A 17,077-nucleotide genomic window follows, 5' to 3' on the forward strand; every position below is an offset into this window, starting at 1 on the left:
TTCGACAAATCTGATCACGACTCCATTTACTCCTCCCTTCCTATAGGCAGAAACTCAAACAGGAAGTACCCGTGCTACCGACTATTCAAAACTGGTCTGACCAATCAGAATCCATGCTTCAAGATGGTTTTGATCACTTGGATTGGGATATGTTCTGGGTAGCCTCTGACAATAATATCGACAAATACATGGATACAGGGACTGAGTTTATCAGGAAATACAGTTGAAGTCGGAAGTTTACATACACCTTAGCCAAATACATTTAATCCTATCAAAAATGTCAGTCTTAGGTCAGTTAGCATCACAACTTTATTTTAAGGATGTGAAATGTCAGAATAATAGTAGAGAAGGATTTATTTCAGCTTTTATTTCTTTCATTACATTCCCAGTGGGTCAGAAGAATAGAGTACATACACTCAATAAGTATTTGGTAGCATTGCCTTTACATTGTTTAACTTGGGTCAAACGTTTCAGGTAGCCTTCCACATGCTTCCCACAATAAGTTGGGTGCATTTTGGCCCATTCCTCCTTACAGAGCTGGTGTAACGGAGTCAAGTTTGAAGGTCTCTTTGCTCGCACATGCGTTTTCAGTTCTGCCCACACATTTTCTATAGGATTGAGGTCAGGGCTTTGTGATGGCCACTCCAATACCTTGCCGCCATTGTCCTTAAGCCATTTTGCCACAACTTTGGAATTATTCTTGGGGTCATTGTCCATTTGGAAGACCCATTTGAGACCAAGCTTTAACTTCCTGACTGATGTCTTGAGATGTTGCTTCAATATATCCACATAATTGTCATTCCTCTTGGTGCCATCTATTTTGTGACATGTGCCAGTCATTATGGCCAAACAGTTCTATTTTTGTTTCATCAGACCAGTGGACATTTCTCCAAAAAGTATGATTTTTGTCCCCATGTGCAGTTGCCAACCATAGTCTGGCTTTTTTATGGCGGTTTTGGAGCAGTGGCTTCTTCCTTCATGAGCGCCCTTTCAGGTTATTTCGTTGTAGGACTCGTTTTACTGTGGATATAGATATTTTGTACCTGTTTCCTCCAGCATCTTCACAAGTTCCTTTGCTGTTGTTCTGGGATTGATTTGTGCTTTTCGCACCAAAGTACGTTCATCTCTAGTAGACAGAACGCATCTCCTTCCTGAGCGGTATGACGGCTGCGTGGTCCCCTGGGTTTTATAATTGCTTACTATTGTTTGTACAGATGAATGTGGTACCTTCAGGCATTTGGAAATTGCTCCCAAAGATGAAACAGACTTGTGGAGGTTACAATTTTTGGCTGATTTCTTTTTATTTTCCCATGATGTTAAGCAAAAAGGCACTCAGTTTGAAGGTAGGCTTGAAATACATCCACAGATACACCTCCAATTGACTCAAATGATGTCAATTAGCCTATCAGAAGCTTCTAAAGCCATGACATAATTTTCTGTAATTTTCCAAGCTGTTTACAGGCACAGTCAATTTAGTGTATGTAAACTTCTGACCCACTGGTATAGTGATACAGTGAATTATAAGTGATATAATCTGTCTGTAAACAGCAAAAAAAATGACTTGTGTCATGCACAAAGTAGATGTCCTAACCGACTTGCCAAAACTGTAGTTTGTTAACAAGAAATTTGTGGAGTGGTTGAAAAACGAGTTTTAATGACTCCAACCTAAGTGTATGTAAACTTCGGACTTCAACTGTAGATAGGAGAAAACCAGAAACCAGGTATAGATGGCAGCATTCGCACAAAACTGAAAGCAAACTACCGCCTTCAACCTTGGCAAGGTGACTGGGAATATGACCAAATACAAACAAGGTTGTTATTCCTTACGTAAGGCAATCAAACAGGCAAAATATCAGTACAGAGACAAAGTGGAGTTGCAATTCAATGGCTCAGACACGAGCCGTTTGTGGCAGGGTCTACAGATAATCACGGACTACAAAGGGAAAACTAGCCACGTCTGGCACAACGACGTCTTGCTTCCAGACAAGCTAAACACCTTTTTCGCCCGCTTTGAGGATAACACAGTGCCCCCGACTCGGCCAGCTACCAAGGACTGTGGGCTCTCCTTCTCCGTGGCCGATGTGAGTAAGACATTTAAGCGCCCTCAGAGCATGCACAGACCAGGAATAACTATGTAAGAATGCTGTTCGTTGACTATAGCTCAACACTCAACACCATAGTACCCTCCAAGCTCATCATTAAGCTTGGGGCCCAGGGTCTGATCCCAGCCCTGTGAACCTGAGTCCTGGACTTCCTGCTGGGTCACCCCCCAGGTGTTGAAGTTAGGAAACAACACCTCCACTTTGCTGATCCTCAACACAGGGGCCCCACAAGGGTGCGTGCTCAGCTCCCTCTTGTACTCCCTGTTCACCCATGACTGCGTGGCCATGCACGCCTCCAACTCAATCATCAAGTTTTCAGACAACAGTAGTGGGCCTGCTTACCAACAATGTCGAGACAGCCTACAGACAGGAGGTGAGGGCCCTGGGAGTATGGTGCCAGGAAAATAACCTCTCACCCAACGTCAACAAAACAATGGAGCTGATCGTGGACTTCAGGAAACAGCAGAGTGACCACCCCCCTATCCACAATGATGGGACAGCAGTGGAGAAGGTGGAAAGTTTTAAGTTCCTCGGTGTACACATCACTGAGAAACTAAAATGGTCCACCCACACAGACAGCGTGATGAAGGCGCAACATTGCCTCTTCAACATCAGGAGGCTGAAGAAATTTGGCTTGGCAACTAAAACCCTCACAAACTTTTACAGGTGCACAATTGAGAGCATCCTGTCAGGTTGTATCACCGCCTGGTACTGCAACTGCACCGCCTGTGGGGCCGCAGGGCTCTCCAGAGGGTGGTGCGGTTTTCCCAACGCATCACTGAGGGCCAAATACCTGCCCTCCAGGACACCTACAGCACCCGCTGTCACTGGGAGACAAAAAAGATAATCAAGGACAACTACCACCCAAGCCACTGCCTGTTCACCTCGCTACCATCCAGAAGGGAGGTCAGTACAGGTGAATCAAAGCTGGTACCGAGAGACTGAAAAACAGCTTCTATCTCAAGGCCATCAGTCTGTTAAATAGCCATCACTAGCACGTTAGAGGCTGCTGCCCTATATACATAGACTTGAAATTTGGAACACTAGTCAGTTAAATAATCTTTACACACTCATCGTGCTACTCATCTCATATGTACAGTATATACTGTATTCTATTCTACTCTATTTTAGTCTATGCTGCTCCGACATTGCTTTCCAATGTTTATATATTCTTAATTCCATTTGTGTGTATTGTTGTGAAATTGATAGACATTACTTGTTAGATATTACTGCACTGTTGGAGCTAGCATTTCGCTACTCCCGCAATAACTGCTATTCATGTGTATGTGACCAATTAAAATATGATTTGATTTGATTAGAAGCACCTGCTCAGTGTTAGTGTCACTATAGCAGTAAGCCCAACGTTGTATTTGAGTTCCATAGTTTCTCAAGCTCCTCCACACTATGCCATGTTGCCTACTCATGGAGACTTCTGTTTGTGACTCCAGCACTGCGTCTCTGGGTCCAGACCAGATTCTGCTGCGAGGTGCCCAGTTGAGGAACACCCAGTGGGTCCATGGCGCCGTGGTCTACACCGGACACGACACCAAGCTCATGCAGGTGAAGCCCTTTGCTGGTTTACATTTGACATTTCAGTCATTTAGCAGACGCTGTTATCCAGAGCCACGTAGTCAGTGCATTTAATTAATGTAGGTCACAAAACCACACCACAGTCATTGCAAGTGCAAAACCCTCTGTTAACCCCATCTTTGCATATTGAGGTAGGACTTTGGTTCCTTGGATCATATCGCCTGTTGAGTTAGAAAACCAACAAACCAAGGTCCTATCATGTGAAGTTAAGACCAATTGGATTTGTTCCCCTGCTTTTGTTTTTGTGTCCATATACTCCTGCATGGAATGTAATATTGAACTTGTATTACTTATGTCCATGTCTTTTGTCCAGAACTCCACACGGCCTCCACTGAAGCTGTCTAATGTGGAGCGCATCACAAACTTCCAGATTCTATTGCTGTTCGGCTGTCTACTGGCCATTTCTCTGGTGTGCTCCATCGGACAAACCATCTGGAAGTACCAGTACGGCAATGCAGCTTGGTACATGGATTTGAACTGTAAGAGCACCAACGCCAGATATATTCCACATAGCCCACATATTGTGTCTCACTTGTCTGCCACGTCTGCTTAGTTCTGTTGTTTTTGAGTTACTTTTTGTTCATGTCTGTGTGTTGTTGTCTTTTATTTTTATGTTGCTTCTGGCAAAGTATGTATTTGCAATACAAGTGAAATACGTGGCAATGGGGAATAACGGAATTCCCATGTAAATGTAAAAGTGATTGTGACATGCATAGACGTGCGATGTGAATGAAAGACATGGTTGAATATCAATCACGGTGCTGCTGTATGTTTTGGATCAGTTCTAATGTTCTGTTCGGTTCTTTGTTTTTCTTTGTTGTCGTTTTTTAACAGCTCCAGGTAACAACCATTTTAAAAGCCCTGGCCATCCGTGAATGACCCTTCCATACTAACCCACTAACTGAAGCTCTGCCTTTGCTAAGCAAATGAAGCACCCTCTATATGGTTGCCCTACTTTGTAAAGGCCCCTTTGCCATGGACAGCACAGACCAGGGATCTGATGATAGGTTTTCCCATCCAGCTCTTACACTTTTCTCTTTAGTTCCTTTTGTTGCCTGATCCACAAAGTGTTTCTCCCTTTTCTCCTCATTTATTGTGTGACACATTAAACTCTTTGCAAATCTAGGCCTCAGATCCAGACCCCTTTAAAAAAATAAAATAAAAACCCTTTTCACTGCAAATGGACAATGAGTCACTACACTTCTTTTCTGCTCTTTGTCCTGTGAGAGCCAGAGATGAGATGGCACTCAGGAAGGAGGTATCTACATATTTGTCGCTGAACACAGAGACTGCAGTGTAGCCCCGAGGGCTACTGCTGATATTTTCTAAATGCCTCCCTCTACTGCCTCTTTTTGTTGGGTTTATTTTTCTAGTAGAGGAGAGAGAAAGTGAAAGAGGGAGTAGGAGAGATGCCAAACCTATTCAGCACGAAGATGGGTTCTCACATCCCACTCTGAGATATGTTTTTTAATTAAAATGAGGTGGTGGTAGACTAACTACTATTGACAGAATAGAAGCAACAGGTAAGAACCTTACAGCTTCATTAGAAGAATAATGAAGGTTAGGTGACTTCTGTGGCTACTTGAAAAGCGCTTTAGTATTTTTTTCCCCCATTGCAAAATATGGCTTTCTTTTGCAATGAGTCTGTGAGCCTTGTTTGCAGACTGATTAACGTGACACAACAGCCATTACTCTATTTTCATCTAGGCCTGTGTTAGGAGAGGTTGTGTCCTTATCCATTTCAACCTTGTTTTATGACATACACTCTCCCCTCAGTCTTAGAACATTGTCACATTGTCATGGATCTCCAGGGTTTTTTCCTGTGCTCGTTTGTAGCTTTGAAACTCACACCTAAAAGACCCATCATGTGGGGCGGCGCAGAGAGTGGTGTACAAATGAGGGTGATGTGAGTCATAAAGCAGGCGTCCATCTTGACACTGATTGTGTTCTTTTCAGTGGTGGCAGGTCTCAGTCCACTGCAGATTGTTCCGACATGTGTCAAAAGAGAGAGGTGGCCAATTCATAACGTCATATTCACTGTAGCATTTACATACAGCGTGCCCAAACTACTTGACTGTAATTGTACATTGAGACATGTCAACACAATCTCTAGTTAGCCGGAGACCACAAGTTGATGGATTGACAGATCATGCTGGTCAATGGGGAGAAAATCTGGATCACCACACATAAAACACATACCGTACATGCCCATATGTCAGAGATGGTCTGTTTATGATTATGCATGCACAGTAAATAATGATTTAGACTTTGACGCAGCTTACACTGCTGACATCTGGCTTAACTGGCATGGTTCCTGGTCTATAGATCTTAAAGGGTCAATCTGCACTTGCTACATCCATTTTTTTACTTTTAAATTAAGGACAAAGAAAATGCTTTTCTTTCAAAAACAAGGACATTTCTAAGTGACCACAAACTTTTGAACGATAGTGTATGCTCATTGATTCTTCAAGAATATAATTTATAGATGCCCTTATCAACCTAATTCAACTGTCATACCCCATCAGAACCCAAAATATAAGGTTGTTTTACTCCAATGTTTGTAAACAAAGTAAATGTAAACAAACACTGTATAGCCCCAACACATGGTTAAAACTATCATTTTGATATCATGGATGGTCAGTTCTTGTATCCATAGCTCTTTCCATGAGTTTGAGAGTGGTTACATTTCTCCAGCACCATCCCTCAGCTGTTTACCAAATCAGTGGCGGGGTGTCCGCTTTGTTATTGTTCGAACTGCAGGTTGCCCCTTTTACAACCTTTATGTAGATGAGGTGATGAAAATGACTTGCGATCATTTGTTATGCATTCATGCCACCTGCTACACATCACTGTGGGTTAAATCCCTGTCCACTAAAAAGCAGGTAGCTGTTTTTTTTTCCCCCGGATTGTGTTGTTTTCTGCTGACTGTTCCACTACTTTAAAAAGCTGACCCCTTGAAGTTAGCAGACGGTTGTAGCTGCTCTTTGCGCTACTATGGTAGAAAGTTATTCTAGAGGAGAGGGGCTGGTTTTATTTTTGGATACGCATGCTCTGAAATAGAAGCAAATACTGACGCAAAATCACATAATACTGTTATATTCAGACATAGTAAGGAGATATGGTGGATGGTGCGTGTCTTGGTTTGTTGAGATTTACTTGCCCATGGCTGCAATTTGATCTGATCCCAACCTTATTTACCCCTGTGAGAGTATACAAGTTCATGTGAAAAAAGGAGACCTCACAAAATGCAGAGAAAATAGTTACTTATAGGACAATCACACTGCACAATGCTGATATCAAAATCCACCCGCTCTTTTACACTCTTTGTTGGTTGGGATGGGAATGTGCTTTGGACTGAATCCGTTTCCTTGTGTCTTGCAACATCCACCACGTTTGTCTTTCTCCCCACCTCTGGCAAGCTCACCCCATCTCTCTGTGTGCTGTCCTTCCAATAGCAGTAGCCACCCCCTTTTTTATTATGTCATCTTAATATCATTCTGTTGTGGGGAAAAAGTCTCCCTCTCTCAACTGCTAAACTAAAGGGGAAAGGCTTGGGTTGAGGAAGGTAACTCTTGCCACTCCTGCAAGCTGAGGAAAGGTAAATCACATCGCTCATGTTTTTGTGTCAGCTACTAGGGTGTCAGTGGGGTTGTACTGAAAGTCTCCTTTTTGGTGTTTTTGATTGTGCACAGTGGTTTGTGGAATTCATTGCCTGGGTCATGCCGGATGCCAAGGCTGCTGCTACAGTGGCTTGCGAAAGTATTCACCCCCCTTTGCATTTTTCCTATTTTGTTGCCTTACAACCTGGAATTGAAATTTATTTTTGGGGGGTTTGTATTGATTTACACAACATGCCTACCCCCCCCACCAAGTCAATACTTTTTAGAGACACTTTTTGCAGCAATTACAGCTGCAAGTCTCTTGGTGTATGTCTCTATAAGCTTGGCACATCTAGCCACTGGGATTCTTGCCCATTCTTCAAGGCAAAACTGCTCTAGCTTGTTACGGAGGTGGTCCCTGCACAGGGACAGCTCAGCGGAAATTTCAGAGCGCCACCTATAGTACTCGAGTATAGTACTCAATAAATCTAAAACTTTCATAAAAATACACATGCAAGGTACTGAATTAAAGCTACACTCGCCACCAAGTCAGATTTGTAAAATGCTTTTCGGCGAAAGCATGAGAAGCTATTATCTGATAGCATGCACCCCCCCAAAATACCAGCACGACACGTAAACAACAGATTTTGCGGTAGCCTGCGCTACCCAAAACGCAGAAATAAAATATAAAACATTCATTACCTTGGACGAGCTTCTTTGTTGGCACTCCTATATGTCTCATAAACATCACAATTGGGTCTTTTTCCCGATTAAATCCGTCATTGTATACCCAAAATGTAATTTGCTGAAGGCCAGTCTGATGCTGCAAAAAGCCCATTTACAAGACGCAACGTCACTTTTTAAAATTACAAACGTCGCCTATAAACTTTTACAAATCACTTCAAACGACTTTTCTAAACCAACTTTAGGTATTAATAAACGTTAATGATGTATCAAATTGATCACAGGGCGATCTGTATTCGATAGCAGCAAGTCTGGAAATCATCATCCATTTTTTCAGTTTCACAACATACTGTGGTGCGCCTCAAGAAAGGAGGGGCTTATTCGTGTTGTAACCAAGGATAAATAAGTCAGAAAATGACAGCAATGGCGACATCGTGTGGAAGCTGTAGGCATTTACAGGGGGTCCTCATTTATTTTAGGTCGCCTTAAACAATACATTGAATGGCAGACAAATATTTTTTGTGTTTTTTGGTAAACATTTTTACTCCTAAACACGTTCTGTTATAGCCATAGACCCGATTTAACCAGTCTTAGAGACTTCAGAGTGTTTTCTATCCACACATACTTATCATATGCATATACTATATTCCTGGCATGAGTAGCAGGACTTTGAAATGTTGCACGATTTTTAACAAAAAGCTGCGAAAATTCGCATCATCCATAACAGGCTAGCTCCTTCAAGTTGGATGGGTTCCGCTGGTATACAGCAATCTTTAAGTCATACCACAGATTCTCAATTGGATTGAGGTCTGGGCTTTGACTGGGCCATTCCAAGACATTTAAATGTTTCCAATTAAACCACTCGAGTGTTGCTTTAGCAGTATGCTTAGGGTTATTGTCCTGCTGGAAGGTGAACCTCAGTCCCAGTCTCAAATCTCTGGAAGACTGAAACAGGTTCCCCTCCTAGAATTTCCCTGTATTTAGCTCCATCCATCATTCCTTCAATTCTGACCAGTTTCCCAGTCCTTGCCGATGAAAAACATACCCACAGCATGATGCTGCCACCACCATGCTTCACTGTGGGGATAGGGTTCTCGGGGTGACGAGAGGTGATGGGTTTGTGCCAGACAAAGCGTTTTCCTTGATGGTCAAAAATATCAATTTGTTTCTCATCTAACCAGAGTACCTTCTTTCATATGTTTGGGGAGTCTCCCACATGCCTTTTGGCGAACACCAAACGTGTTTGCTTATTCTTTAAGCAATGGCTTTTTTTCTGGCCATTCTTCTATAAAGTTCAGCTCTGTGGAGTGTACAGCTTAAAGTGGTCCTATGGACAGATACTCCAATCTCCGCTGTGGATCTTTGCAGCTCCTTCAGGGTTGTCTTTGGTCTCTTTGTTGCCTTTCTGATTAATGCCCTCCTTGCCTGGTCCGTCAGTTTAAGAGGGCGGCCCTCTCTTGGTTGGTTTGTTATGGTGCCATATTCTTTACATTTTTTAATAATGGATTTAATAGTGCTCCGTGGGATGTTCAAAGTTTATGATATTTTTCTATAATCCAACCCTGATCTGTACTTCTCCACAACTTTGTCCCTGACCTGTTTGGTGAGCTCCTTGGTCTTCATGGCGCCCCTTACTTAGTGGTGTTGCAGACTCTGGGGCCTTTCAATACAGGTTTATACAGTGCCTTGCGAAAGTATTCGGCCCCCTTGAACTTTGCGACCTTTTGCCACATTTCAGGCTTCAAACATAAAGATATAAAACTGTATTTTTTTGTGAAGAATCAACAACAAGTGGGACACAATCATGAAGTGGAACGACATTTATTGGATATTTCAAACTTTTTTAACAAATCAAAAACTGAAAAATTGGGCGTGCAAAATTACTGAGATCATGTGACAGATCATGTGACACTTAGGTTGCACACAGGTGGACTTTATTTAACTATTTATGTGACGTCTGAAGGTAATTGGTTACACCAGATCTTTTTTAGGGGCATCATAGCAAAGGGGGTGAATACATATGCATGCACCACTTTTCCGTTGTTTATGTTTTTGAATTTTTTATTAAGTTATTTTTTTAATTTCACTTAATCAATTTGGACCGTTTTGTACATTTCCATTACATGAAATCCTATTTAAAAATACATTTAAATTACAGGTTGTAATGCAACAAAATAGGCATTTGCAAGGCACTGTATAACACCTCCACTCTAGTCCCAGTTCTGTAGGAAGAATTATGGACAAAAGTCTTGTCCTTGCTCCTCTATCCCCGCTAAACTTGTCGTCCCCCTGACAGATGGCGGTGCGGCGAACTTTGGCCTCAACTTCCTCACCTTCATCATTCTCTTCAACAACCTGATCCCCATCAGTCTGCTGGTGACCCTTGAGGTCATCAAGTTCACCCAGGCCTTCTTCATCAACTGGGTGAGAGAAGACACAGGGTCTTTGGATTTGGGACCTCGTGGTCATCACTGACTGGGGTTGTGGTCAATTCCATTTCAATTCAGTGACTTCAGTTTACATCCTGAATTCACTGAATTTAAATGGATTTGACTCCAACCCTATTAATGTTTATCATCATATAGCTCTGAATCCAATTCAATTCTCCGCCTTTATCCCTGAAGTGTACACTGGATTAGTTCCCCTCCAGCATTGGGTTGGTTAAGACTGAGTACTTCTATCCTACACCAATTTAATGCTTTGAAATCCTTGAGTTGGGAGTGATGGAGTTACACTTCTGGGAGAAGGGGATAATCGGAATTGGGTTCTGGTCTTTAACATGCTGCCTCCTACGGCTGGTAGAAAACCCAGACTGTCTGCAACTCAAAAATAAAAGGTTACATTTTACTAAGTTAACCAACCTTTAGATTATCAAACTTAGTAAAACATTTAAGTAATACCGATTTGGGTCAAATCTCTCATGGCACACATACATACACTGGTGTCTGAAATTATTGACACCCTTGATAAAGATGAGCAATAATGACTCTAAAATAAGTAATTAAAATACTGAGTTATGTTCTATGCAAAAAAAAAAAAAATACAATTCTCTCTAGGGGGACAAATTATTGACACCCCCAAAGATTCTTATAAATAAAGTAATCAGACGTTTAGTGTTTTTTCCAATACTTCTAGCACGCAATGACTACATCAAGCTTGTGACTACAAACTTGTTGGCTACATTTGCAGTTTATTTAGGTTAATAATGATTATTTTCCAATTGTTTTGAGCATACAATATAGCTCATTATTTGAAACATGTATTTTATACAGTCATTATTGCTCATCTTTATCAAGGGTGTTAATCATTTCGGACCCCATTTGTATCTGTTCCTCTCTAGTCACTTGATTTCAAAGTCTAAATGTTTGAAGTTGGTGTTGTGTCTCATAAGATTCTGATTTATTTCAGGATACAGACATGCTATATGAGCCCACTAACACCCCAGCTGTGGCTCGCACTTCCAACCTGAATGAAGAACTAGGACAGGTAACGCAGCTTGTTCAATTTTTTTAATGAATTACATTGAATTCATTAATGACATTCTATCCACCTCCACCTGCACATGTTGTAGTAGTTGTACCAAATACATGTTTCCAATGTTGACAAAAAATGAATTCTATTCACCTGTGAATTGGGGACATTAATAGTGCCTTCAGAAAATATTCACACCTCTTGACTTTCCCAGATTTAGTTGTTACAGCCTGAATTGAAAATGGATTAAATTTAGATTTTGTGCCACTGGCCTACTGTAATGATGGGGTGGTGAGTCGGAAGCAGGTGCAGGTGAAACGTTTTAATAAAACAACAAAACCAAGAACATGACAATAACACAAGGCAGAGCGCCCATACACTAGAAAAATACCAACTGGTGAGTGAACCTGGGAGACTGACATATAAAGGAGAGGAAATTAAGGTAATGGACGTGTGGCTCCAGCCGCAGGACGACGCCGACCAGGGGGAAGACCCCGACCAGGGGGAAGACCCCGAGGACGAGGAGCGGATTGGTCCGGGCGGCTAAGGTGGAAATCACGGATGATGTTGGGGTCCAGAATGTCCTCCACCGGAACCCAACAACGCTCCTCTGGGCCATACCCCTCCCAGCCCACCAGATACTGGAGCCGACCCCCATGACGTCGGGAGTCCAGTAGGGATCTGGCAGCGTACTCCGGGCTCCCCTTGATGTTCAGGGGGGTGGAGGTGTGTCGTGGGGAATAGCATCAGCTAGGGGACAAGGAACCACCGGCCTGATAAGGGAGACATGAAAAGAGGGTGAGATTCGGTAATGACTGGATAATTGTAACCTGTATGTCACCTCATTGACCCTCCAAAGCACCTTGAACGGCCCCACAAACCGGGGGCTCAGTTTCTTGCAGGGCAGGCGGAGTGGGAGGTTCCTGGTAGAGAGCCAGACATGATCCCCAGGATGGAACACAGGGGTCTCACTACGATGACGGTCTGCCTGCTCCGATGACGCTGGAGTCTTATGTGTGCATTGTTCCACACCTCCTCCGCATGCCGGAACCACTCATCTTCCGCAGGAGTCGCAGTCTGGCCCAGGGTCCACCGGCTGGAAAATCAAGACACACTCAACCCAGTGGAGGAGTGACGTAGAGAGTTCTGGGCGTACTCTGCCCAAGGAAGGAAACGTGCCCACTCACCTTGCCGGTCCTGACAGTGACTCCTCATCCTCTCCACCTGCCCGTTAGACTGAGGCCAATACCCGGATATGAGGCTAACAGTGACCTCTAGCTTCTCCAAGAAGGCCCTCCATACTCTGGATGTGAATTGGGGGCCACGGTCAAAGATGATGTCCTCCGGAAGGCCTGTTGGATGAGTGCCTCAGCGAACTGGAGAGCAGTGGGAAGACCAGGAAGAGGGATTAAACCACATGACTCTGAGAATCTATCCACTACCACCAGAATGGTGGTGAAACCATCAGAAGGGGGAAGATCAGTAACAACGTCAATGGATAGATGGGGCCAAGGTCGCTGAGGCACAGGAAGTGGTAGGAGCTTCCCTGCTGGAGCATTCCGGGTGGACTTGGTTTGAGCACACACAGAACAAGAGTTGACATACCACGTAACATCCTGCATCAAGGTGGGCCACCAGTATTTCTCAGTGATGGAATGGATGCTGCAAGAAATACCTGGATGTCCAGCGATGACAGCTGTGTGTGCCCAGGTCAGCAGCCAATCCCTTATCCCCATGGGAACGTAGATGCACGCGGGAGGACAAATCCAGGGTGTGGGCTCCCTCTCTAGAGCCTGGTGGATGTCCACATGTCCCAAACCACTGGACCCACGACTCGGGAGGATGGGATTAGGGGTGCCCTCTAGACAGGAGCCTCTCCTGAATTGTAGATACGGGACAGGGCATCGGCCTTGATGTTCTTAGAACCTGGGCGATAGGTCAGTGTGAAGTCGAACCTGGTGAAGAAGACGGCCCACCTGGCTTGGCGTGGATTCAGTCTCCTCGCTGTCTGTATGTACTCAAGGTTCCGATGGTCGTGAGGATGACGAATGGGTCGTCGCATGGGTCCTTTACACCCTCCAGCCAGTGTCTCCACTCCTCAAATGCCAACTTCAATCGCCAACGTTGTAATTCCACTCTGCAGGGGACAGAATTATTGGTGAAGAAAGCACAAGGATACAATTTTAGTGGGTTCTCTTGTCTTTGTGACAAAACTGCCCCCACACCCACCTCTGATGTGTCTACCTCAACCACAAAAGGTTGTGTGGGATCTGGGTGTTTTAGCAAGGGGGTGGAGATGAAACGCCCCTTGAGGAGACGAAATGCCTCGTTGCCTACTGGAGACCAAACCAACCTACTAGGCCCAGCCTTGAGGAGGGAGGTGAGAGGGGCGGCAACGGCACTGAAGTTCTTGATGAAGCGGTGGTAAAAGTTGGCAAACCCCAAAAACCATCGTAGCCCCTTGACGTTGGCTGGGACTGGCCATGACCTTACCGCATCTACCTTCTTGTCCTCCATCCTCACTCCCTGCGGGCTGATTTGGTAGCCCAAGAAGGAGACAACCCTCTGATGGAATTGGCACTTCTCCGCCTTGACGAACAGGTGGTTAGCCAAGAGGCGTTCCAGGACTGCTCGAACGTGAATGATGTGATCCTCCAGGGTGGTCGAGAAGATCAGGATGTTATCGATGTACACAATCATCTGATGTCCGAGCATGTCCCTGAACACCTCGTTGACGAATGCCTGGAACACTGGCGGAGCATTGGCTAAGCCAAAGGGCACAAGCCAAAGGGTTGCTGATGCGTATATGGTTGAATCATCAGCATATATGGACACACATGCTTTGTTTAATGCCAGTGGCAGGTCATTTGTAAAAATAGAAAAGAGTAAAGGGCCTAGTGAGCTGCCCTGCGGTACACCACACTTTATATGTTTGACATTAGAGACGCTTCCATTAAAGAAAACCCTTTGAGTTCTATTAGATAGATAGCTCTGAATCCACAATATGGCAGATGTTGAAAACCCATAGCACTTAAGTTTTTTAACAGGTTATGGTCAGTAATATCAAGGGCTGCACTGAAATCTAAGAGTACAGCTCCCAAAATCTTATTATTATTAATTTATTGAAACTAATCATCAGTCATTTGTGTCAGTGCAGTACATGTTGAGTGCCCTTCTCTATAAGCATGCTGACAGTCTTTTGTTAATTTGTTTACAGAGAAATAGCATTGTATTTGGTCAAACATTTTTTTCCAAAAGTTTGCTAAGAGCTGGCAGCAAGGTTATACGTCTGCTGTTAGAACCAGTAAAGGCCGCTTTACCACTCTTGGGTAGCGGAATGACTTTGGCTTCCCTCCAGGCCTGAGGACAAAGACTTTCCTCTAGGCTCAGATTAAAAATATGACAGATAGGAGTGGCTATAAAGTCAGCCACCATCCTCAGTAGCTTTCCATCTAAGTTGTCAATGCCAGGTTTGTCATTATTGATTGTTAACAATAATTCTTCCACCTCTCCCACAATAACTTTACAAAATTCAAACTTGCACTGCTTTTCTTTCATTATTTGTTTTTTTTATACATGAATATAATTGCTCACTGTTTGTCATGGGCATTTCCTGCCTAAATTTGCCCACTTTGCCAATGAAATAATCATTCAAATAATTGGCAACATCAAATAAGCCATCTGATTCGATGAATTTGTCTTTCTGCTCATAATTGAATGTGGCCTAGTTATAGTTTTGAATTAAATCTGCTTGAAAGTCTTTGGCAGGACTTGAAAATGGCTGTCTAGCAATGATCAACAACCAACTTGACAGAGCTTGAAGAATAAAAAAATCTATAAAAAATGTGCAAATATTGTACAATCCAGGTGTGCAAAGATCTTAGAGACTTACCCAGAAAGACTCACAGCTGTAATCACTGCCAAAGGTAATTAATTATAACCTGTATTGACTCAGGGAGGTGAATACTTACAGTAAGTAATCAAAATATATTAGTCTTTTATTTTCATGAATTTTTTTACAAATGTAGATTTTCTCTTCCACTTTGACATTAGAGTATTTTGTGCAGAGCACTGACAAATAATGTCAAGTAAATCCATTTTACTCCCACCTTGTAAAACAACAAAATGTGGAAAAAGTAAAGTGGTGTGAATACTTCATCGTAGCACCACATGGCTCAACGTTCCTGTCTCTGGTGTCTCTCTGATCAACATTGAGCAATGATTAGCTGTCTTTCTCTTGTCACTTTCTTGTCACAGGTGAAATACATCTTCTCTGACAAGACGGGGACTCTGACCTGCAACGTGATGCAGTTCAAGAAGGGCACCGTTGCCGGCGTGGCATACGGGTAAGACTCGACACCCCCCTCCCACGCTTGTTTATCTCCTTCCTCTCTCCCCCCCTCTCCTTTCTCCCCCTTACCTCCGCATCACCTTCATTAAGTGCAGTGTGTACCGTGGTGTAAAGCAGTACATTTGGCGTTCCTTGTCCTCTCCCCAACCACGATAGCAGATGCATCAGTGCATCCCTCCCCTCAACACGTCCCATGGATTCAGGAGCATTTTTCTTGCAATTCTACTCATTTTGCCATGGGGGGGAGAGATATTTCTTCAGTTTTAAAGCAAATTTCCTGCAATTCTACACATTTTGCCATGACGTATGCCATGTTAAAGATACAGTGCCTTGCGAAAGTATTCGGCCCCCTTGAACTTTGCGACCTTTTGCCACATTTCAGGCTTCAAACATAAAGATATAAAACTGTATTTTTTTGTGAAGAATCAACAACAAGTGGGACACAATCATGAAGTGGAACGACATTTATTGGATATTTCAAACTTCTTTAACAAATCAAAAACTGAAAAATTGGGCGTGCAAAATTATTCAGCCCCTTTACTTTCAGTGCAGCAAACTCTCTCCAGAAGTTCAGTGAGGATCTCTGAATGATCCAATGTTGACCTAAATGACTAATGATGATAAATACAATCCACCTGTGTGTAATCAAGTCTCCGTATAAATGCACCTGCACTGTGATAGTCTCAGAGGTCCGTTAAAAGCGCAGAGAGCATCATGAAGAACAAGGAACACACCAGGCAGGTCCGAGATACTGTTGTGAAGAAGTTTAAAGCCGGATTTGGATACAAAAAGATTTCCCAAGCTTTAAACATCCCAAGGAGCACTGTGCAAGCGATAATATTGAAATGGAAGGAGTATCAGACCACTGCAAATCTACCAAGACCTGGCCGTCCCTCGAAACCTTCAGCTCATACAAGGAGAAGACTGATCAGAGATGCAGCCAAGAGGCCCATGATCACTCTGGATGAACTGCAGAGATCTACAGCTGAGGTGGGAGACTCTGTCCATAGGACAACAATCAGTCGTATATTGCACAAATCTGGCCTTTATGGAAGAGTGGCAAGAAGAAAGCCATTTCTTAAAGATATCCATAAAAAGTGTCGTTTAAAGTTTGCCACAAGCCACCTGGGAGACACACCAAACATGTGGAAGAAGGTGCTCTGGTCAGATGAAACCAAAATTGAACTTTTTGGCAACAATGCAAGACGTTATGTTTGGCGTAAAAGCAACACAGCTCATCACCCTGAACACACCATCCCCACTGTCAAACATGGTGGTGG

At 43.4% G+C, this 17,077-nt stretch overlaps 1 protein-coding gene across 1 annotated transcript in view; it reads left to right on the plus strand.

Moving 5' to 3' along the window:
- The window catches only part of LOC139422492 (probable phospholipid-transporting ATPase IA), a 186,676-nt gene that overhangs the window by 47,287 nt on the left and 122,312 nt on the right, over nt 1–17,077 (plus strand). Inside the window, 5 exon segments of the mRNA XM_071173654.1 lie at nt 3,551–3,662; nt 4,006–4,171; nt 10,272–10,399; nt 11,384–11,461; nt 15,704–15,792. Coding sequence (XP_071029755.1) covers nt 3,551–3,662; nt 4,006–4,171; nt 10,272–10,399; nt 11,384–11,461; nt 15,704–15,792 — 573 coding nt within the window.

The sequence above is a fragment of the Oncorhynchus clarkii genome, chromosome 12 (assembly GCF_045791955.1).
Source record: "Oncorhynchus clarkii lewisi isolate Uvic-CL-2024 chromosome 12, UVic_Ocla_1.0, whole genome shotgun sequence".
In the NCBI taxonomy this organism is placed as follows: domain Eukaryota; kingdom Metazoa; phylum Chordata; class Actinopteri; order Salmoniformes; family Salmonidae; genus Oncorhynchus; species Oncorhynchus clarkii.